Source organism: Vicia villosa, linkage group LG7, assembly GCF_029867415.1.
Source record: "Vicia villosa cultivar HV-30 ecotype Madison, WI linkage group LG7, Vvil1.0, whole genome shotgun sequence".
NCBI classification, from domain to species: Eukaryota; Viridiplantae; Streptophyta; class Magnoliopsida; order Fabales; family Fabaceae; genus Vicia; species Vicia villosa.
Window position 1 is genome coordinate 69,083,508 of NC_081186.1, and position 23,825 is coordinate 69,107,332.

The 23,825-nt window shown below is 35.4% G+C and overlaps 3 protein-coding genes across 3 annotated transcripts; 2 read left to right on the forward strand and 1 right to left on the reverse strand.

The window, feature by feature from the left end:
* Window positions 1-6,145: 6,145 nt before the first annotated feature.
* Window positions 6,146-7,508, reverse strand: LOC131617366 (probable ribonuclease P/MRP protein subunit POP5). The gene is made up of 3 exons (XM_058888672.1): window positions 7,127-7,508; window positions 6,912-7,049; window positions 6,146-6,750 (listed from the first exon to the last, which is right to left on the reverse strand). The coding sequence occupies exons 1-3, from the start codon at window positions 7,299-7,301 to the stop codon at window positions 6,602-6,604; spliced, it is 462 nt and encodes a 153-aa protein (XP_058744655.1). The 5' UTR covers window positions 7,302-7,508; the 3' UTR covers window positions 6,146-6,601.
* A 10,843-nt stretch (window positions 7,509-18,351) lies between these two features.
* On the forward strand, window positions 18,352-19,078 carry LOC131620697 (uncharacterized). The gene has a single exon (XM_058891843.1). It carries the CDS (start codon window positions 18,353-18,355, stop codon window positions 18,791-18,793), a length of 441 nt encoding a protein of 146 aa, XP_058747826.1. The 5' UTR covers window position 18,352; the 3' UTR covers window positions 18,794-19,078.
* Window positions 19,079-20,581: 1,503 nt separating this feature from the next.
* On the forward strand, window positions 20,582-23,269 carry LOC131620696 (pathogenesis-related thaumatin-like protein 3.5). The gene is made up of 3 exons (XM_058891842.1): window positions 20,582-21,891; window positions 22,143-22,410; window positions 22,636-23,269. The coding sequence occupies exons 1-3, from the start codon at window positions 21,399-21,401 to the stop codon at window positions 22,814-22,816; spliced, it is 942 nt and encodes a 313-aa protein (XP_058747825.1). The 5' UTR covers window positions 20,582-21,398; the 3' UTR covers window positions 22,817-23,269.
* The last annotated feature ends 556 nt before the right edge of the window (window positions 23,270-23,825 follow it).

A 23,825-nucleotide genomic window follows, 5' to 3' on the forward strand; every position in this document is an offset into this window, starting at 1 on the left:
CACAAAATGACGCCATTTTCATGATTTTTTTATTAAGAATATAATTAAAATATAACTAGAATTTATTCAAACCTTATTTGGAACAACTTTTCCTCTGTTTGCAATTGGACTTGGTTTAAAATTTATTTATATTTATAATTTTTATTATTTTGTTGTGAGTGATGATTATATTTAGAATTTGAATGTAAAAAATAAACATGTGAAATTATGATATTTTAAAATTGTAAGATTTTATAGGTGTTGTGATATTTTTTAGAGACTAAGTCATCTGGTTCGACCGATTTAAAAAATATATAGTATTGCAATAGAGACCGATTTATTCAATCGAGTTATCCGATTTAATCCAATTTAGTCATGCGGTTCGACCAGTGACCCAGTGGTTCAACCAATGAACCAGTGACCCAGTACCCTCACCGGTTTGATGACCGGTCCGATTTTTAAAACACTGGTTTGTAGAACACCGTTCAACAACAAAACTTGAACGCACTTGATGGAAGGCTAAAATGCCTTGAAGAAAGCCTTCATAAGCTCCACCTTGCGTAAACATTGTCCAAAAGGTTCTATCAAAGAGGATTCATACCACCGTCTTGGAGCCATCCGCAGAAAAGAATGACGAAGCTCCTAGATCTAGAGATCAACATTGGATAAGGAAGTATCAGACTCCTCCCTAGAGCCTCGAGGGGACCGAGGTAGTCACGCCCATTCTTCGGCTCAAGCCGAGAATCAACCAAGAAAGGTGCGGATGAAACATTTGTTTTATCTTAGCATTTTAGTAAGAATGATCCCGGAATCCATGGTGAAGCCACCCAAGCTGGGATAATATGATGGGAAGAGAAACCCTGATGAGCATGCGCAGCTCGCCAATGACCGGCTAAACTACTCCAGCGTACACATCTAAGTGCAAGTTGTTTACATTAACTCTTATCGGCCCATCCAAGTTGTGGTTCATTGGCCTACCAAATAGAAGCATTACATCCTGGATGGATTTCTGTGAGCGGTATTATGCACATTTCATAGTCCAGAAAAGATGAACAGCGACTGAGGCCTCCCTAAGTGGGATCGTTCAGGGAAAGAAGGAAAGCTTGATATCTTACATAGATTAGTTCACATAATGTATTATCAAAGTTGAGGGAGCTAGAAACAACCAGAAGTGTTGGATCTTCGAGAATGGACTCCAATAGTTTCTCACCATGGCGGATTCGTACATGGTCATAGAGGAGAACCTGAGCACGCGTTTTGATAATCTTGCATCATTCAAAAATCCATTATTGTCGTGCATTCAAGAAGGACTCCCACCTGCGTCTAACAAACCTGCCCGACATCAAGATGAACCTGACCAGGGCATGCATGGAAGGTATGACAATTACATCCCGTGACTATTTCTCGGGAGAAAATTTATCAAGATTTCTCCTACACTGAGTTTCAGAAGGCAAAAGTTTAACATCCTTACCCGGTTTGACAGATGTCTCGCATGAATAAATCAAAGTACTACCACTTCCATAGGAGTCACGATCATTACACTAATGATTGCATTCATCTTAAAGATGTCATCGATGGAATGATTAAAAAGGGTTAAATAACTGAATACGTCAATGGAGGTAAAAGAGATATGGAGGGGTCACCTGGAGACAAATTCCCCTCGGAGACTACAGATGTTGGGACCAGCAACGAAAGCAAAGAAGCTAGAAAGGGAAAACACTCATACATCACCGCCATCACTAAAGGCGCGCCCTGGAAACATCTCCCCTCTAAGTTGACTATGAAGAGAAAGATCACTGAAATGATGGTTGTTCACAGAAAGGACGTTAGCATGTCGGCAAAGGTTTATGACTGGCCAATCCTGGGGTTTTGGAACTCTAAGATGATCAACAAAATCTTCTACTGGAAATCACCGTGACAGTCGTGCACTTTTACGTCTCTCGGATCCTAATTGATGGCGGTAACTCCTGTAATATCATGTACCCAGAGTTATTCAAAAAGATGAGGCCTCAATAGAGACATCCTACGACCATATGAGGGCTCTTACCTCTAAGCGTTCAATAGAACAACCACCCTTACTTGAGGATATGTGGAGTTGGTAACTCTGTAGGCAAGGAGAAGGACATCTGAATGGTAAATTCACAATTCCTTATTGTCCCTTGCAGGAGCATATATAATTTCATCCAGGGAAGATATTTTGCAATCACATTGAACAGCAACACCTCCCTGGTGCATTTGAAGCTGAACTATCACAATCTACAAGGAGAACGAACCACCATCAACGTTGACCTCAGAGGAAAAAAATATATCAAGCCCTTGAGAAAGATCAAGGAGAAGACATGGTCATGTAGATCAATTTAGCTTCTCTCACTGGGAAACTCATCAGGATGGGCATCCGTCCTCCAAAAAATGGCAAGACCAGTCATGGAGAACGAGGAGAATAAGTGGCGGCTAACCTGCCACGTTATGTTTCCCCTTCTTCCCATCCATGATTAACTTTTATGATTGTATCATCATCTTCCTTATGTATTGAAATATCTTGCCAGGATCAATGAAATATGATATTTTATTAGCTCTACATGTAGTACAAAAAAAGCAACAAAAGCAAGGGGATCGAACAAAATCAAGGGGGCAACAGGCCCACTTCCGAAGAGAAACGATCTTTCTATCTTTAACCACGTTGACCCGATCAGATTTTCTCACTGGATATAGTTAGAGGGAAATGGAAGTGTTCCACTTGATGTAGAGCATTCTCAAACGACTATGAAACTACTCGAGGGTAGTGCTCATACAGTCTGCCAATAGCTGAGTTAGCAAAGCGTTTTGAGGATGCAAAGACTCTAACTCTTTTTGAGTTTATGATAAACTACTTTAAATAGAAATCAGAGTCTGATTCTTCTTCACCATGGTCTTCACCAGATGATTCACCTAGTTGGATAGAGAACCGACAAGATTCAGGGGAAGCTCACCGAAGTGAAAGAGGTAGAAGTTGCATCTATTTCATGCAAGTACTTATCCCGCTGAAGCTTGAAGCTTTCGATGCTTTTTTCTAGCCACTTTTTCTTAGCACGATACTAGTTAGACCAAAGAGCTTCCCAACGACTGGTTCCACCTAAAGCAAAAGCAGCATAAACATGTAATGCATATCGAGCCAAAGTTTCCAATTCTTCCCCAAAACAGGCAGAGACAGATTAGCAATGTAAGAACACTCCTCGTCTGAAGGAGTGGTTTGGTGACCTCCGACAAAACGGGAGCTAGACTCCGTCAGCAGTGGACAGGCATTCAAACCAAGATACTCAGTAAAGTCGACAAGATCTCCACAACGTCCCTTTCGACCGACTATATGTTTCGTCTTATCATTCAAACTCATATGTAATACAATCTTCTTTTAATTGTGATTAGATAAATGGATTATTTTTAAATAATCTTTTTTTAAATATTCAGATTCAATAATCTTTTTAAAATTTGACTAATTTAGATCATTTTACCAATTGATCCACTTTTACTATTAAAAAAAAACTAAATCTTCTAAATTAAAAAAATTAAAAAAAATTAAAAATAAAACTTGCAATGCTATTCCATTGTAATAATATTTTAAAATTTATAAATTTATAAAAATACTTTAAAACATAGTAGTTTAATAACAATAAATTTATATTAATAACAAAATTCATATTGAATGTCAATGTTTTTTTATTGTAAATATATTTTAAAATTTTAAAATTAATAAAAAAAATTAAAACATTTTAATAACGATAAAACCTATTTTAATAACAAGATTTGTAATGAACGAGTATGTTTGTATGACAACATATCATAACAGAATTATACAAACCCTGCAACTTTTCAAATCAAGAGGTCATATGAAACACTTGTAAATCAGTCTTATTAGAAACTTATAATCAAGAATGTCTTTGAAAACGGGCAAAGCAGACTATTGCATAGGGTTTCAAATTTTTCCACAATTAACTTGTGGTTAAATAGGATCTCATGAAATGTTTATAGTAATTACACAATGATTAGATAGGATCTCTATTTATTTTTCTATAATTAAACTATGACTAATTAACGCAAGACTTCTAAAAAAATTGAGACGTCTCTCCTGTAAGAAGCATAAACCAATTCTATTGAAAATTTGCAAGAAGCATAACCAGTAGTTAGATAGATACTCCTATATCTGAAAGATGCAATCACATTCTTCCTTAGAGCGACAAGTTCTTTTTTATTCCAACTAAACATAACAAAATATCAAATAAGCTATAGAAAGCTCTAAACTTTGATCAAAGAATATATACACATAATTCTTAGTTCTTTGCAGAATAATTTATTAAAGTCTTAATAGCACATAAATAGATATAATCTCTGCATTTAATAGCAAATAAAAATACACAAAAGTTTAGATCCAAAATTATATGTTAATAATTACCGACCATCATTTGATTCCAATGTTAGTGACTTCTTAAAGCTTTCAACAAGAGCATCATGTATGCCATATGCCTTGTGAAATGGACTTCCATTCGCTTCCGGGCTCCGGTTACAATTCACTGTCATTTGCGTTGTTAATTTCAAATAGCCAACTCATAGTGCTAGATACTTAAAATAGAAGATATAACCTGCACTCTCATTTATACCTGACACCCTTACATATTTTTTAATGACAAAAATATCTTTGCTATTAATATTTGAGAAAATGGGTCATGCACTAACAGTGTAAAATATTTTTACACTGTCAACCAATCACCATCATGCATCCAATTAAAACATTATTTTATTTTAAAAAAACTTTAATGACATGGCACATTCATGACTCCCTATTAGATGACAGTGTAAAACTATTTTACACTGTCAGTGCACTACCTTTTAACAGGAAATTATGGAAAAATCCAGCATATTCTGGAAAATATATTGCACTTTTACCGGAAATATCATAATTGTCGATGAAGAAATATCGGTAATTTTAAAAATTTTCAGTATTTATTTGAAAAAAACTAAAAATATACCGGCAATTTTCGAAACTTCCAGTTAGCCACTAAAACTTCCGAAAATTTTGCCTATACTCATAATTTCTGGTAGTGTAAAATAATGTTTTACTTGTGTGGTCCAGAAACAATTTCTCACCATTGACGCCGTATGTTTCTTGTGTAACAATTTCAAAATTTAAAAGTTTTTTCGACTCTATGATATTGATACATGAATCACAATTAGATTTTACATGATATTAATTGCGGAATTGGCGGAATATCTAATTATAAGAGTTTAAATTAAAGTGTATTTCAATGGTACATGAATAACAATTTATGCTTTGGAGATATAGTTAAGTGGTAACTCTGCTTCAAAGGTGCTATTTGGTCGCATTTTTATCAGTGTGCTACTCGGGTTTATTAATTTCAAGGCCGGTATTTAGCATTTCTTGTGCTTATTCATTCCGTTTGCATGGTTTGGGTGAAAGGTGACTGTGAATATCTTACTGGACACTAAAAGCTGATTTCGCATTGTGTTGAAAGGTGAAGATATTCGGAGCTGTATCTGTTAGATGGATAAACAGCTTTCTGGCTATTTCTGTCATATCGGTTTAGGTGTTGTTGCAGCCAATTTTTGCGAGTTGCGTTCTTGTTGAGATTTTGGTTGGTCTAGTGCAGGTGAATGCTTTGGAAACAAGTAAGAAAGGGAATGTCCTGTTTTGTAGGCAGACAAATGCAGTGATCTTTTGAGAGCAGTCAGAGTCATGGTGCTGCATGTTGTCATGTAAATCTTGGATACAGACCTCTTTTTATTAAAATACACAGTTCAAAGCGGGCGCGTGATAATGCGAATTAGAGAATAAAAACGGGAATGCGATAAACAAGAGATGCATACGAAAAGGAAATCGAGGCCTTTGAATGCTTGGGTTGCAGTTCGAAACTCTTCACCCCTCCCCAAGAATTGTTCTCTGTGGAAATTAAACATCAAACATATCGGAATCGGATATTTCCCACAAGCTCAGTACTCTCTAACCAAATGAGCTGCATCCTTTTTGAGACTTAAATGTAACATTTAATATATTTGAAATTTTAGCACAAAATTTTGAATCGAGATCAGCAGGATCCTAGGAATATAAAACTGTTCAAATTATAACAAAAGTGAAGCATTTGACTATTTTCTGCAGTAACTCTGATACTCAGCAGTATGAGAAAAATAAAAGTTTCATTTGATAAGTGATATTAAGAATAACCAACACTGTTTGAAATTGGTATAAATGCTAAAGTTACATTGCATCACTTCCTAAAGATTCGAGAAAACTGAAGTGAAGAAATAAAAGAAACTAGCTGCACACTCAAAAGTAAAAAATAAACTACAATGGCTTTGCAACTCTAAAATCAAACAAAAGTGCAAATTTCCACATTTCACAAGCCTCTTCACTCATGGTTAAAGCTGTGTAACTATACCCTATGCTAGTAAAACCACAATGCACATCTATCTTCTGTAAGAGGGTATGCACAGAACTAGCATAGATAAAATTAATATTATGATTATAAATAGAGATTTAAATTAAACTTCCCGAATGATGGGCAATTTGGGACTGAATACAGACGTATCACTTGAAGCTGAGAAGGTTGAGAGGCCTTTGATGATGGCCAAGTATTCAGTGCTCCAAAAGTTCAATCTTTGCGAGATGATTATTCATACGATGAGTATCGTCAGCTGATAATCGATCACCAACCATAAGTTTGTACTGCTCAAATTTTGCTTTTTCGCACTTTAACGCAGCAGTTTTAGAAGCCTGTAAATTTCCTGAACCCAAGTACAATTTCATATCAAGATTTATATGTCAAATCAAACTAATATGCAGAACTGCATCATGGATTCCAATTAATTGGAAAATAACAAAATGTGCTGCAATCTATATCTAAATGTTACAAAACACAGTCCAATCATGCAGAATTTGTTCTTACCAGACAAATCAAGCAAATTAAACACCACTGGGAAATTTCCAATACTTCTAACCAATGTAATAGAAGCCCATACTTTTTCATGCTCCTCTCTGGAAGCTCTAATTATGCACACATTAGTGATTGGATTCACATACTTAACTGCACAGAGAGACTCAAAAGTGAATATAATCAAATATGAGTAATAGAATTTAAATTATCAGCAGCATGCTACTCACCTTGAAATGATCCGAGTGATGCAGCCAAACCACACTCCCCAAAATTCACCAAGATGCTATCTTTTATAGCATTAGAGACATTAAATTGGGTTATTATAATAGAATCACCCGATGCTTGGTCTCTATTAGGGTTCATAAAAACCTCCATCACCAAGTACCTGTTTTTGAACACCATCGCTCTTTTTCTAAACCCTAAAACAAAGTTTCAAAATCTCAGAATACAAATCAATAGGGTTTATTGATGATTATTAATTTTACAGCAGATTATAGAATGGACATAGGATAAACACTCTTCTGAATCAGAATCGCACAACCTAGGGAGAGAGGAGAAGTTTAGGGTGTGGAGGATCTACTGTAAGCCTGGTGCTCCGGTTCAATCTAACGGTGTAAATTTATTTTAGCTGAGATCACCATTGATTAAGATGGAGGCAACTATTGAAGTAAGAAACCCTAGAAATTAAAATATCAATTTCGGGTTATGGGCTATTGGACCGTTAAGCTCAACTACGGGCCCATTGTATAGGTCGACACGTGTCCATCTCTGATAGGAATACAGAGTTTTCGCGGTACGGCTTTTTTTAATCTCTCGTTCTTATCCGGTTTTATTATGAAAAAAATTAAAATAGAATGATTATCTTAATTAACACATTGAGAGCGTGGAGATTTTGCTGCGGAACACGTGCTCCAAAATTTAAAAAAAAAAATCTATAAAGATTTGTTTGGTAAGAAGATGAAGAAAAACGTTACTATTATTTTTTTCCATAAAGTAAAGATTTTTATTATTATTATTATTATATAAAAAATATAAAAATTATGAAAATGTGAATTTTTAAATTTTTACACGTTCATATCTTTATCTATAGGCAAAATATAGTTTTTGTGTAACCTATTTTCTTTTTAATTATATCTTTTTCAATTTTTTTTAAACTTCAACTGTTATATGACAGTTTTTATTTCTTTTTCATTCTATTTTATTTTATTTTATAAATAATTAAATAAAAATAAAAAATCAACACATAAAAAATACTGTTTAAATTTTTATCCGCTTGCAAACCGAAAAAAGCGGACAGACGGACACATGAGTGCCCGTCGGTACGCTAGTATGTATAGGTTTAAAATATTTCTTTAACAAATAATTTGTCATTTTATTTATATTTAACATATGTATTACTAATAGTGTAATACATATTTAAAATATTATAATTTTTCAATTATGGTTTTCTAAAATGGCGATGGAACGAGGGCGAGGGCGCCACGTCAATCGGTGCCCCGCCATCGGAACATTCAACCATACGATCGGAATCACATACATTTGAAGACGAAAAATAATTGGAACACAACATTTTGGAAGCAATGAAATCTACTGTGGAGGAAGGGATGAAAAATGAAACTCTATAAGCGACGAAGACCGTCCACAACATCGACAGAGACCGTGCACAGGAAGACAACACAAAAAAGCTATGGGTGGATGTACTGAGTGGAAACAGAAACCCTGGTAACGGAATGGTTATGGAATTCGTCGCGCCGAAGCTTGTTAATGGAGAAGTCGAACTGGAAATTGAAGATGCAGACATCGAATCAGAGATAAAGTTTTAGGAGTCGTCCTTAATCGTTTATGTGTTAGGAGGTTATTTAAGTATGAGTGTTGTCTATGATTAAGACTTGGAATTTTATGAAATTGTCGAATATGTTCTATTGCGGTGAAGGTTATTTCTTACTGAAGTTTCATTCATTCAAAGACAAGGATGAGGTTCTAATAAGGGGGCCTTATACCATCTGAAACATGCCTATGTTGTTGAGGGAGCGGAAACCGGATTTCAGTCTGAAGAGGGACATGTTACGCACACTTCCAATTTGGATCAAACTGCTGCATATACCATTGCACTCATGGGGAGCTTGAAGCCTTAGCAAGATAGGTAGTGTTATAGGGAAACCTCTGGTCACTGATGAATGTACTGCAAATACATTCAGGGTATCCTATGCTAGGATATTGGTAGAAATGGATATTACACAAGAGTTGGCTAAGGATATCAACATAAAAGATAGTGAAGGGAATAAAATGATACAAGTGATAGAGTATGAACGGAAACCGATGTTCTGTGAAAAATGTTAAAAGGTTGGGCATCAGTGTGGAAAAGAGGTGAAACAGAAAAGTTTGAAGCAATGGCAACCTAAATCAAAGCCTGGTATGAAGCTGATTAGAGGCAAAAACCAGTGGAGAATAAAGTTCAACCTGAAGCTACTGAAGGAGAAGGAGAATGGACTAGGGTGAACAAAATGTGGAAGGAAAAGGGCAAAGGTATCCAAATGGAGAACCACACACCACAAGTCCATTGTAGTAATGTATTTGAATCACCAGGGAATTTGAATGGTCCCTTAGAGATCCATGATACATAAACATGATTATTGTATGGGATATAAAGGGGCTAAATAAGTCAGGGAAGGCTAAGGAGATAAGCTCCCAAACCTTAACCTTGATATAGTGGTGATTATTGAAACTAGAGTCAAGAGTGACAAGGCTGGAGGTGTTAGAAATAAGTTGAATCTGAAGGGAAAATACATTGACAACTATTCTAAGCATGAGAATGGCAAGATTTGGTTAAGATGGGATGCCATAAAAGTTAACATCAAACATGACAAAAAAACACATCTCAAATGATACATTGTGGGGGTGTATGACATACATGGGCAATTCTTACACTGTTTCACTACCATTTATGCTTTGAACCATCATGAACAAAGGAAAATTTAGTGGAATAATCTAGAACAGATGCATCGGCAGCAAAGAGGCCATTGGTGCTTGATAGGAGATTTTAACAATGATTTTAAAGCCCAAAATAGAGTGGGAGGCAAGGTGGTTCATGAGACATAAGGATATGACAAATTTGATGGAGAAAACAGGGTCATTTGAGATGGATAACTTAGGGACTATTACACTTGGTCCAACAAATAGGTGGAAAGAGCCATTTATTCCAGGATTGACAGCGTCCTTGGTAATGTTGAGTGGTTATAACTTAATTAGGATACAACTCTGCAGGTTATGGAACCTAGTGTTTATGACCATGCCTTGCTATGTCTTAAAGGACAGCATAAGGAAGCTAAACTTCAACATTCTAAGTTTAAGTTCATGAACTATATGACTGGTGTTGAGGGATTTGCTGATAAGGTATCCACCAGTTGGCAAGAACCTATCTCCAGTAGGCCTGTGTATGTGATGTGGGAGAAACTTAAGACTACAACCAACTGTGAGGAAATTGAGCAAGCCTTTGACATGTATAAAAATCACTCTTGACAAAGCTAGAGAAAACCTCAGGCACACATAAAGAGACTAACTCAAGACAAACTGAATATTCACCTAGTTATGGAGGTTAAGAATTGCCCTTAGGAGGTTATTAAATGAAATGATATGGAAGAGCAAATCCTTAGACAAAAGGCTAAGATTGATTGGTTAAGGCTTGGAGATGACAATAACTCTTATTTCCATGCTTCCATCAAAGCCAAGAAGAAACAAAGTGAACTTAAAACTACTTGTAAGGAGGATGGAACTATGATTACAAATCTTGCACATATTGTGAATAAAGTCTTGGCAATGTATGGTACCCTCATGGGGAAAATGATACCAATATGGAGGGAATTAATATTGTTGTCATGAGAGAAGGCCCTCAAATCACTACAGAGCATAACAGCTTTTTGGTAGCACTTGTTAATGAAGAAGAGATCATGAGAGCTATGCAAAGTATTGGTGATCTTAAGGCACCTGGGATTGTTGGTTATGGGGAAAAATTATTTCATATAAGAAAAGGCATTGTTCCTTCAATTATAAAACTAACCTTATCTTCCCATAAGTAGCCATGTGGCTTCCCTCAAAATTGTCCATGTTGTTACAAAAAAATCTTCCTTTCGTTTTGTCGTGTTTTCACTGTCTTTCATTGCCATTTCCAACTTTCCATTCCAGCTTCCCACTGTCATATGAAACCGTTTCTCTCCATATTCAATAATCAAATTGATTGAATTGTAGAAGTTATGAAACCATTTGTATTTCATATTCAATAATGGAAAACTAGTTGCCCATCCATAACTCTTTTAACCGTCCCAATAATCATATGTTGTGTGTGAGTGTGTGTGTGTATATATATATATATATATATATATATATATATATATATATATATATATATATATATATAACACTGCATATTTTCACATCTTCATCGACCTCAATCCTTTCACATCGATATTTATCTTCTTCCCATCCCACCGATTTCACATGGCCAGAGTTGTGGAGAAAATTTGCGACATCAATGACAACAAAGAGCTGTGAAAGGTGGTTGTCAAGGTTCATCATAAATGGAGGGTTGTGTCTAACAACAAAGAGCACTTCAAGATGATCTTCATAGACAAATCGGTAATTTACGTCACTGATTTGTTAATTTCGTACCATACCCATTGGTTTTTCTATATTTTGTTAATTCAACCGTTTTGTTTTTTATGTTTTCAATAGGGTGAGGATATACATGTTGTTGTCCCGACAACACATATGTCTTTATTCTATGATAAATTGGCATTGGACCATACTTACACGATGTCCAACTTTAAGGTGCAACTTAATGTTTTGGCCTTCAAACCTTCGACACACAAATTTAAGGTCAAGGTTACTAGAGGAACGTCTGTTGGGTATGATAACAAACATGAAATACTGCCCAAACCGCCGACATTTACAAGCTTTTCTGATATCATCATAGGCAGCTTTAAGAAAGATGTGCTGATAGGTGGCAAAACTATTATCATCTATTATGGTTGTTTTGTTTACACCTCTATATTGGATATGCTGTTTTACTGTTATGTCGATGTTGTGTTTTATCCACTCTTATGTTAATGTTGTTCTTTTCCATACATCATTGGAATGGTTGAGAGTATTGGATATTCACAGACGCAGTCGGGTGGAAAAAAGTAACAGGTTAATATGGTACTAAGGGACCACAAGTTTGTATATCTGCTCCAAATGCCACAGTTATTTGAATGCATATTCACTTCATATTTTAAAACACTATAATGTACTCTTTGTGTAATTGTGTCCATATCATATTTTAGAGAAGATAGGTGAAGTGGCCTGTCAGATTACTTTGCCGTCGTCGCTTGCTAACCTTCATGATGTATTTCATGTGTCTCAGTTGAGGAGATACATTCGGAATCCTTCTCATGCGATCCAAGTGGATGATGTACATGTGAGAGATAAATTGACTATTGAGACATCACTGATGTGGATAGAGGATCGAGAGGTGAAATAGATGTGCGGTAAGGAGATAGCCTTGGTGAAGGTGGTGTGGTGAGGACCAGCTGATGAGAGTATGACTTGGGAACGCGAATATCACATTAGGGAGTCTTATCCAACTCTATTTCCTTCAGGTAATTTTTAGGGACGAAAATTCTTTAAGTGAGGGAGAGTTGTAACACCCCAAATTTAAAAATTGTATTGTTTTGATGAATTGTTATGAATAATTGTGAATTTTGATGTTTTGATGATTTTTATTGAGGGTTAGAGGTATGTGTCATTGGATTGAGAGGGTAGTACCTTGGATTAAGTGGTATGTTGATTTAATTAATTAAATAGATTTTAATTAGTAATAATATTGTTGGGGTTAAATAATTTAAATTAGTTTTTTGTATAGTAATTATTAGTTATAATATGAATAAAATAGAATAGTAAAATAAATTAGAGATTTAAAGGGCATGTTAGTATTTGGTAGAGACTAAGTTGAGGGAAAAGTTGGTAATGCATAGAAAGGATCCTTTATAAGGAGAGAATAGGATTAGAGTGGTAGTTTTTGCAATTGTACGAGAAAATGGAAACGATCGTGAGAAAGAGGCAAAGATACTACGACTTGAGGTTGGAGAAGAACACTAGGACCTTTGGGAGCACTTTTGCTGGAGAAAACCTAAGGTAAAGGTGGATTATCATGGTTGATTGGAAAATTGATACGAGGTAAGGGTAAGTTAGGGCATTGATTGAATGGACTATGGTTGGTATAATTTGAATGTTGTTATGTTGCATGTTTGATGTTGTTTGTGTGTGTAAATTGATGTTGTAATGGTTTATTTTATGCCATGTGATATGATATGTTTTATGGTTGTTGGGGGTCAAAACCAAGGGTTTAGGGTTTGTTGAAGGGCTGAAACACAAGAGAGATCGCACAAAATCGTGTGAAAATGTGTTTTTCTGGGCTCCGTAGGGCTGTTACAGGGGGCCGTAATAGCCCTATGGATTTTTGTACCAGAAACGTGAAAAAAGTGAAATTTTGGACCGGGTGCATTACGGGTCGTAATGGCCATTACGGGGGGCGTAACAGCTCTCGAGTTTTTGTACTACGAAATTGTTCTGATCATACATTTTAATTCGTATGTCCGAATGACGTCTCGTTTGAAGTGTTAGAAATCTAATACACTGAACTTTAACATGATGGAGATAGGTGAATTGTTTGAGTGTTATTCCTATGTAAATTATGCATGTGAATTTGATTGTTTATATGTTGTTTTTAACTATGACATGCTTTAACGTTTTACCTCATAACTTTCAAACTGTAAGTCCAAATCGAGAAGCATTTGAAGCATTGGGAAGATGAAGTGTTGAAATATAATATGATAGAATAATATGTGATATGTGATGCATTATTCGTATGCCTGATAAGTGCCAAAATGTCGATATTTTGAGTATATATTTGTGGCACTTATCGATTCTATTCTTATGATTTTTGTAATAAAATCCTAACTTTTGTGTACATATGTGCATACTTGTGTTTTTTATTCATTTTTATACCAATTAATAGTTTTCCATTCATTTTATAGGTATTCATGCATCTTTGGAGCATTGAGTAATAAAGACCAAAGGCTAAGCTTCAAGAATGCAAATTCTACCAATTCATCAAAGAATAAGGCTCAAAATAAGGATGATAAAAATTATCATTTTGGTTTCCATTCATTCATTATTGGATAGAGCATTGAATAAGCTTTCCAACGCTTCGAACCGGGCGCAATTCGGAGTTACGGTTCTCAACTTATGGCGAAAACAAGATTTCACTTTTGCTGTCAGTCCGCTGAGCGGAGCTCCAGCGGAGCAAATCAGAGTCTGGATGCAATTTTGAGTCCGCTGAGCGGAGGGGGTCCGCTAAGCGGACCTGCTAAGACAGCAGCTCGTTAAAAGGGGCAAAAATCACAATTTTAGGTTATGGGTTGAGTATTTTTGAGTCCCAACACCATCAACTTCATTCTTAGAGTAGAATTGGCTTAGAAAACAACTTCGGAGGTTGCATACGGATGATCGGGGGTGGATTGAGCGTCGAACAGAGCTGACAAACCGGGAGATCTTCGGTTCATTTCTCTTCTTCTTTGTGTATTTCTCTTTGGTTAGGTTTGTTTGTATATTTACTTGAATCTTATGTATATTTACGGATTATAATGTTATATTTAACTTGCTTTACGAATCTGTGTTGATGTTATCCTGAATTTTTGCTCTATGCTGGGGATTTGGGGTGCTTTAGAGATAAACTTCTTGAATCCTTATCTAGGATGATTATCTGTTGGTTCTGAACTCTAGAGATAGATTTAGAGCTAGCATTCACTGTTTGTATCTGCTCTTAATGCTTTCGTGTTTGAGCGGCACGCGAGAGATCGCTGACGCGAGAATACGGATGTTCTCGCGACTTCGCGTTAGAGATAACCTTAGTTGTGAGATGATCTCGTTTGTGCTCCAGAGATGGACGCTTATGTGAGAGATACGTGATGACATAGATGAGTATCGTAGGTTGAGTATAATGGGTTGGTAAGTGTATGTTTGTGAAGAGTGAATATATTTACATTCCTGATAAGTTATTTCTCTTCTAAGAATGTGTTTATTCTTTTATTGTCTATATCTTTGTTTACTTTTTGCTCATTCAATCCCGAGCTCAAAATCGTAGAAACTGTTGAATGACATCTCTCCATCTCTGTGAACGATAATTCCCGGATCAATATTTCCAAATCTTTTTTGTTGCTTGCCCTATACTGCATTCAACAATGCCTATGTGTTTATGGAATTTAATTATTATGTGTTGCTATACTATGATGTTCTATTTTACTGATGAATATGATGTTTCTATGAAGTGTTTTGAAGTTGTTATGACGTTGTTATGACGTTGTTATGATGTAATTGATATGATACATGATGATGTTTGAGTGATGTGCATGTTTAATGTGTTTACATGCTATGTGAATATGATTTTATGTTGAGTATATGAGTCATGATGCAATTTGACTACCCGTGGTCGCAATTATATAATGAAGTTGTCTTGCATCATGCATTCATAGCATATTAGGACAGTGGTCCGCTATTTTGTGTGTATCGTACATTTATGGTATAAGTTAGGACTCCGGTCCGGTGATGATTTGGTGGGACTTCAGTCTGGTGATAACTTGTGGAACTTCGGTCCAGTGTTGGCATCAATCCCATTATGTGGAATGAGTGCGTTTTTTGATGTTGTTTGGTTTCAAGTGGGAATCGATCATATTGGTGGAGATCTTCGGAGGTAGATGACTTATTCATCGGTGACGTTTTGGTACCACATGCATTGAGTCGATGTCTTATATTACATCTACGTGACGTTGCATAACTTGTTGATGATTTTGCGATGAATTATGATGTTTTGAGATATGTTGTTATGTGTTGACATGATGATTTATGAAATGAATGACTATATGGTATTTGATAAACAGGGTGTGAGTATGTTGTGTGTGTGTATTGGAGCATGTTGATATGTTGTTTTATGTGCTGCTCTTTCTTTAATGTCTATCTTAATTGATTATGATGACCCACCCCTTATGTTTGAATGTTGCCTTTACGTGGGTAACGTGCAGATACTCAATAGTAGCTTGCTTAAGTAAGTGGATGGGTATCCCTTGAAGTACTTCCGCTTTGTGTTGTTTATTTTAGTAGGGTCTTTCTCTAATCATGTAACATCAGGACGAGAACCTTTCTATGCTGGTTATTTTGCTGATTTCTTTTGTTGGACTTATGTGTTATGTTGTTAAGAGTAGAATATTATGCCTCGATCTTTTATGATTGGTTTAATTTAAAAAGGATTTTATAAGACCATTGAGGTGATTTAACTATTGTTGGTTTTTATGTTTTGAAATGTATTCTGACGCGTTGTTGTTCATATGTGTTTGGATGTCGTGTGCTATCCTAGGTATGAAAATGTATAATTTAAAATCTTTTGGCAACCCGTGTTACGGAGTAGGAATTATTTGTGTGTTTATGATTGTATGATGTGTGACACCCTTGAAGGTGATGTTTGTTGATTTATTACTTAAATATGTATGTTTGGTAGAATGGTGTTACAATTTGCAAGTTGTTGGGGAATTTTGTTAATGCGGGTGTTGCTTGGGATGTTGGTTCTTTCTCCATTCTTGAAGCTGAGGCTTTGGCTTTAAAAGAAGCTATCCAAGGAGCTTTAGCTCTTCATCTTGATCGGGTTGTGTTCGAGAGTGACTCGCAACAAGTGGTGCAAGCTATCAACTCCAACATGGTTGGAGGCTCCGATTTTAGTTTTATTATTCGTTCTACTAAACTATTGTTACTCGATTTTCCAAACTTCGAGGTAAAGTTTTTTAAGCGTCACGCGAATATGGTTGCTCATTGTTTAACAAATGCGGCCAATTCTTAGTCTCGACGTAGTTCTGTTAATTATATACCTTCTTGTATTGAAACTATTTTATTAAATGAAAGAAGTTAAGTTTGCTTTGGTAAAAAAAAATGAAAATTTAAGATAGATTAACATTATAAAAAGTTATATCAACGGTACCAAAATTAATATCTAAATTATTTGTAATATTAGAATATAAAAAAAAAATAATTCTTTCATATTATTAAATACTTTACTTAACTATTTCATTACAACTACCTTCAACCGCTACCATTAATACAAATCTATTTTAGTTTTTCTTTACTATCATTATTAATTTTTTATTTTTCAATAATAATTTTCATAAATTATTTTCTTCCAAAACGATAATATTTTGTTTGTAAGACATTAATTATTTCCGTAAAAAGTGTATTTTGTTTAAATTCAAATGAAACTTACAATGAGAGGAATGATTTAATTATTAATATTAATAATAATAATAATAATATTCAATACAAAAAGAAATAAGAAAGCGACAGGTTGAGATAGAACGTTGGAGTTGGATCCGATAGTTAATCCAAACTTAATGGAAACACTGACACCTTACACAACCCGACCCGATTTCAACACATTCCGCATTTGGATGAAATTTACCCGAAATTTAACACGCATTTAGTTTTGTCCTATATTAGTACATGCCCCACCCACAAGTCCACAGTGTCCGTAAGTGGATTACTTTCTATAAATACTCGGTCCCATTCTTCTTCCTTCCTTGCTAATTTCCATTTTGTTAGTTCCATTTAGGCGCAGAGAGAGAGAGAGAGAAGAGAGAGAGAGTGTTGAGATTTTTTTCTTATTAATTTCTGTTTATTTGTTAGGTGTTTTCTCTCTCATTTTTGTAGGTATATTGTGGAAGAAGACTTTTAGCTTGACTTTGTTCAAAAGCATGTGAGTTCATTTTCTCCTTTTTATTAATTTCTTATGTACAATTCTATTTTTATTTTTTCATAATTTTCCTGAATACATTTTTTTTAATGTATTTTTTTAAAAAAATTATAAAAAATAATTAGTGTTAATTATGTTGTTTTGTTGTTAATCATAATCTTGCACTGGTTTAGATCTATTGGATATATGTTTTTGTTTGTTCATGATAAAGTAGGGTTTGTTTTATTAGCATGAGAGAGAAAGGATGGTGATAAAAATATGCAGATATTTTATATGTCCTTTGTGATTAGATATTGTTGAGAATCCATTTGGATTTCTCTCATTTGATTAAATATTGTTTATTCTATGTTAGGTTTTTTCTTTTTCATATTGTTTTTATATCAATGGATTGAGATCTAAATTTATGGAATAATTAGGTTTAGATAAGTATGTGATTAGTTTATTGTTAGAAGGAAATTAAAGTGGAATTAGTGTTTGAGTTTAGTAATTAGACAGAATCAGATGAGTTTCTGTTGAGTTTGACTGAATTCTGTGTTGTTGTGGTGGGCCCTGCAGACGATTCAGGGAAGGCCAAAAAGTTGGAGAGAATTAGATTGAAATCTTAGAAGTTTCGAACCGGATCGAAGAAATGGAGGTATATGGAAATTCTATGGTTGCAGCTCCTTCAAATGTTATTTATCTGTCAAGTATTTTGGGCCATGATGGTCCGAGTTCTGTTCACAAATGCGACTGGAAATGCCAGAACGAACGTGTTTGCGGAAACATGTTTCGCTGCAGGGTCACAGGGCTGACACACATCTGTGATAAAAACTGTAACCAGAGAATTCTGTATGATAACCATAGCTCCCTTTGTATAGCAAGTCGTCAGATTTTCCCCCTGACTCCAACCGAGGAACAAGCTGTGAGAGGCGTTCGAAGGAAGCTTGACGCGGCAGAGAGTTCGCCTGTTGAGAACATTGGTTGTAAGCGTAGGCGGGATGCACAGTTCCATCCTTCTCCTTTTGAGAGATCTTTCTCTGCTGTCAGCCCTATCTGCAGCCAAGTTGGAGACGGCATGGATACAAACTAGATATCGAGATTCATATAACTGAAGGAGATATTTATCGTATTTTTCCGTCCTTTTTTTTTTTTTTACTTTATTACTGATGAGTATCCATAACTGAACTTGAGAACAATTATGAATCGCCGATTGGTGGACATGATGTGTCCCCATTCGCCGTAGGACGTCTTTATGTTTCTACTTTCTAGTAATAATGTAATGCAGTATTTAAAGTAGCTTGACTGTTGAATGGAGGTTTAAGCAGGCTGTGTGTAAACAGTTATGAGACTTGAATTGAAATCTGTTTCTTGCTAACTTACTGAGAATCTGACTGTTATAGCTTATCACAGGATGTATTTCGGCATTCTATGATGCTTTAATTTAGTAGGAACCTGGTTGATGTAATTATTAGCAATTAGCAATGTTTCTTATTTTCATGTATCTGTAATCACGAAGCATCCGTATTCTAGTATTAGAGTGATGCACTTGGATACAGAAAAACGTATCAATCTTGTTCCTGCTGATAGCGCAGGTTCTATGTGGTTCTTCATATTCAAGTTTTTGAAATCTTATGAAGGCTGGTTTACTAACTTTTTCTCTGTTACAGGCTCAAGGGAGATGATGATTTTCATTCAAACTTGTTTTGATTGAATTTCTGTTATTTTTTGTGGTTAGAAATTGATGTGTGAGTTGAATGTAAATTGTGCAGGTTTTGAAGCATATGTGCTAGGAAGGTGCCTTTGAAATATTTGTGTTGCATTACTGAATGATTTCTTATGATATTAATTTTCTCTATGTTATAATGACATAAAATACTGATAACTATTTCATTTTCTTGATGTAGGTACATGAATTGCAAGTTTAGTTTGTGTCTCTCTGTCTTTCTCGAAGTTTGGAGAATGGAGTTCTGAAGAGCTAAAAGACTATTTCGACGCTACAAGATGTCAAAAAAATTGAGGCAGAAGCAGTTATGACACTGTTCAGAGATGATAAAGACACTATGGAAGGTTGGTAAAGTAGCGCTAATCTTTAATATTCATTCTCATTGAAATTTCATACCACATTGTGTTTGATAAGATTTCTCCATTACATATTGATCTATTTCTTGTAGAATGTGAGGTGAAATTGAGCAAATGAAGGGTTGCTCTCACCAAGAAGTCTATTATCACTGTCACCAAAAATATCTGCATAATGTGTTCAAGGATTGAAAGCAGGGCCGCCTCTGATAGGGTGTGCTAGATGGACTACAACACATGGTCTCAAATTTATCACAGTTAAATTGTGGTTAAATACGAACTCATAACAGGTTTGTTAGAGTTAAACCATGATTAGATAGGGCCCCTACTTATTTTGTCACGGTTAAACCATGATTAACTTATACAAGACCTTCAAAAATTTAAGACGGCCCTGACTGAAAGTAATAGCCTGTTTTTGAATTGAAGGATTGAATGCAACTTATCTGAATTGCCTCGTTCATGGCATCAACTGAATTTCATACTTCTGTTACATTCTTAAAAACTTGTGAAGCTAGAAGATTGTAAATATCATCTTTTTTCCAATGTTGATGTCTCTATTTCATTCCTTGTTTCTTGTAAGTATTCCATCAGTGAAATTCAGAACTGTTAATTTTCATGTAATGCAGCTATTCTAATGTTGGATATTCTGTTTTGTTTTCCCTTTTAATGTCAATTTCCTTTGCCAAACAATGATATAAAATTAGGTAAGTCTAATTAAAATGTGCCAAGAAGGTTCAATTTTCTTTTATTATTAGTATATTGCATAGTGGGTGTTAAAGCTAAAAAACTGAATTCGAAATTCTAACAGCTTTGTTCCAGAAGTTTATGAGGTGGGGGCTAGTGTTCCAACGGGAAGAATTGATAATAATTAAGTGAGGTCATACTCAAATTTTTCTTTTGAAAAGTTATTCTTTACTACCTCACATGATTAAAGTTCAACAGTTGGTATATGTCAAAGATTTAAAGTCACTACTAAGATGTCAAAGGTAGTGGTTTGAATAATAATAACTGTGGTTGGAAAACATGAAAATTAAGGTGGAAAATTATGGTAGAACAGAAGCTACACATACCAGCTTTTCAAAATCACGGTGAAAAAGACCTTAAATGCGTGTATGCGGTGGTCCACTGTCTTACTAAACAAAGGTAGGAGGGAAATATTATGCATATAGTGCACACACAAGTTTCCATGTAGCTAGTCAATATTTTTCTATCTGTGAGGAATAATAGGTCACTTCTTTATAGGATAATCCTACGCAACTTGCCATCTTAATGCAATCTCGAATCCCCTTTCTTTACTAGATTCTTCTTGTCGTAGATTTTCTTTCATAGAGATTTCCTTATTTTGTAGATTTTCATTTTTCCATTGAAATAGAAAAGGCAAAGAATTGCTTCTAAGATAGGCTATCCAGTATCCACAATAAAAAGAAATACTAAACCTATAAAGCTAGTCTTGCGGCTAAGAATTTCATCAAAGCAAAGTAACGTTTTGGTTTTTTTAATACCAAAGAAACTCTCAATTCATCATAGCATACATAGCACACAAACACTTTATATTACAAATATGAGAAACATTATCAAGGATACAACCATAAAATAACACACAACTATAATCATTGATAATGCCAATAGTTGCACCTTGGAAACTCCAAAGTTTCTTTTTTGTTTTTTACACTTTGTTATCTTGCACTTTCTCTAGCATATTCACCATAACAAACAATTGTCCTTATACTATATGGCCCGGCACGCTTGCCGGCGCAGGAACGCCGCCGCTTCCAACGACTGGATTCCAGCTTGATTCAGGTCAAGCTGTGAAACTAACGAGCGTTCCGGGTTGGTCGGGTCGGATATGGGCGAGGACTGGTTGCACATTTGATGCAACGGGAATCGGGAAATGTCAAACAGGTGATTGTGGTGGAAGGCTTGAATGTGATGGGAATGGTGCAGCGCCACCAACTTCACTCTTTGAGATTACCCTTGGACAAGGTGACCAACAAGATTACTATGATGTTAGCATGGTTGATGGCTACAATTTGCCATTGCTTGTTCTACCAAGAGGTGTATATGGTAAAAGTGCTTGTAATTCCACAGGATGTGTGACTGATCTTAACATAGGTATGAGTTCTAAATTAAAGAGGCCATTAATTACATAACATGGTTGCGCGACTGACTCTCTGAAGCACCGACACCTATGAAAAAAGACGTGTCCGTGTCGGACACGACACCAACACGACACTGACACTTGTGATTACGTTCAATTTATTTATTTTTAGATTATTACAGGTGTCAACGTATCAGTGTCGGTGTCGTGTCTGGTGTCCGTGACTGATATATTTTTTTGATTGAAAAATCTCAATTTTTTATAGGTTGTCCAAAAGAACTTCAAGTAGTTGATGGTGATGGATACCAAGGTAGTGTAATTGGTTGTAAGAGTGCCTGTGAAGCCTTTGGATCAGATCAGTACTGCTGCAGTGGACAATTTGCTAATCCAACAATATGCCAACCTTCCTATTATTCTACAATTTTCAAGAAGGCTTGTCCAAGAGCTTATAGCTATGCATTTGATGATGGCTCCAGCACTTTCACCTGCAAAGCTTATGAATATGATATTGTGTTCTGTCCTACCAGCAGCAAGTATATGTTTATTTTCTCCCTCAAATATTTTCACGAGTTTTCCATTTTCTTTTAATTTATGCTGCCCCGTGTATCAAATATTCTCAAACAAAAAACCTATGAAGCACAGACACTCCTAAGACTAGACGTGTCCCTACTGTTCAATACACGTAAACTCATCTATGGTTATAATGGAAGTTTTTTCTAAAATGATTCTAACTTTTTTAACATTTTGAATTGCAACAGGATAAACAAACCAAATGGTGTATTTCCTCCACCACCACCGCCTTCGATTGGATTTCCTTACGAGAAGGTTCAGCAAGACAGTTCTTCTTCAAGTATTATTATCTCGCCGTTTCAACTGACAATGTTTCTCCTAGTTGCCACAATCTCCATGCTTATAGAGAAGACTTGGCCATTGATTTGAAGTAATGCTAGTAGAGAATCACACAAGTTTTTCTCGGACAGTTAGATAGAAACATGGAAAAGGTCCATAGGAGATGGAAATGATAAGCAGCGAAAATGGATCATGAAGAATCTAAGGAAGCTAAAAAATCAGAGACTCTATTAAGCAACAGCTAGTTATAGTTTCAAGTTACCCTTGTAAATCCTCCAATAAAAAAACTTTGGAATAAGTTAAGAAAATAGTAAGTTATTTGCAATGTATCCAAGATTAGATAAACTCAAATTAGTCTTTCTGTCAAATGTTATACATCTGCAAACTCGTCAGGCTCCAAAGGATTAGACATCTACACGAACCAAGATAATTTAGGCCATGTTTGGATAAATAGTTTAACCAAGAGCTTATAACATAAGCCTTAACAATCTAAGTACTCGTGTATAAACTATTTCTATGACAAAAGATAAACTATTTCATGTATGTTATGAGTTGTTTTCATAAACTATCATAGGGACATGGAGCTTATGAAAATAAACTTGATTAATGATACGAACCAAAAAAAAATAAACAGAAATGAAAATATGAAAACTGAAATTTATGTAGATAATATTGGAATATTACAACACAGGTTTTCGAGAGCCTGTCTCTCCACAATTCAAATTCTTTCTAATTTTTCTGAATGCCTTTCTAATTCTGATTTGCTTCTATTTATACTGTATTCACATCTGTTTCTAATTGGCACAATTAATTTGAAGGGTTATAACTGTTAGATTTGATGCTGTTTGGTTCCAAGGGTTGCATCCTTTTGAGTGGGTGTGTCTGTTCACCAAGGGTCACGCCCCCTGATTCGCATCTCCTGGCTCTGCACTCCTTGGGAGTCGCTGCCTGCGGGTGTAAAACTTGGTGATGGGTGGCCTAGGCTTATCAATACCCCCGCCTAAAAGATTCACCTTGTCCTCAAGGTGAAAATATGGGAAGACCTCTTGTAATTTAGCCACAGATTCCCAACTATTTTCACTTGTAGGCAGAATCTGCC

Excerpts from the sequence above, each read along its gene's own strand:
- LOC131620696 (XM_058891842.1), top strand. The coding sequence starts at position 21,399 with ATGCCAATAGTTGCACCTTGGAAACTCCAAAGTTTCTTTTTTGTTTTT. Across the intron at positions 21,892-22,142 it reads TGTGACTGATCTTAACATAG|GTTGTCCAAAAGAACTTCAA; the intron begins GTATGAGTTCTA and ends AATTTTTTATAG. Across the intron at positions 22,411-22,635 it reads TTCTGTCCTACCAGCAGCAA|GATAAACAAACCAAATGGTG; the intron begins GTATATGTTTAT and ends GAATTGCAACAG.
- LOC131617366 (XM_058888672.1), bottom strand. The coding sequence starts at position 7,301 with ATGGTGTTCAAAAACAGGTACTTGGTGATGGAGGTTTTTATGAACCCT. Across the intron at positions 7,050-7,126 it reads ATCACTCGGATCATTTCAAG|TTAAGTATGTGAATCCAATC; the intron begins GTGAGTAGCATG and ends CTCTCTGTGCAG. Across the intron at positions 6,751-6,911 it reads TAATTTGCTTGATTTGTCTG|GAAATTTACAGGCTTCTAAA; the intron begins GTAAGAACAAAT and ends ACTTGGGTTCAG.
- LOC131620697 (XM_058891843.1), top strand. The coding sequence starts at position 18,353 with ATGGAGGTATATGGAAATTCTATGGTTGCAGCTCCTTCAAATGTTATT.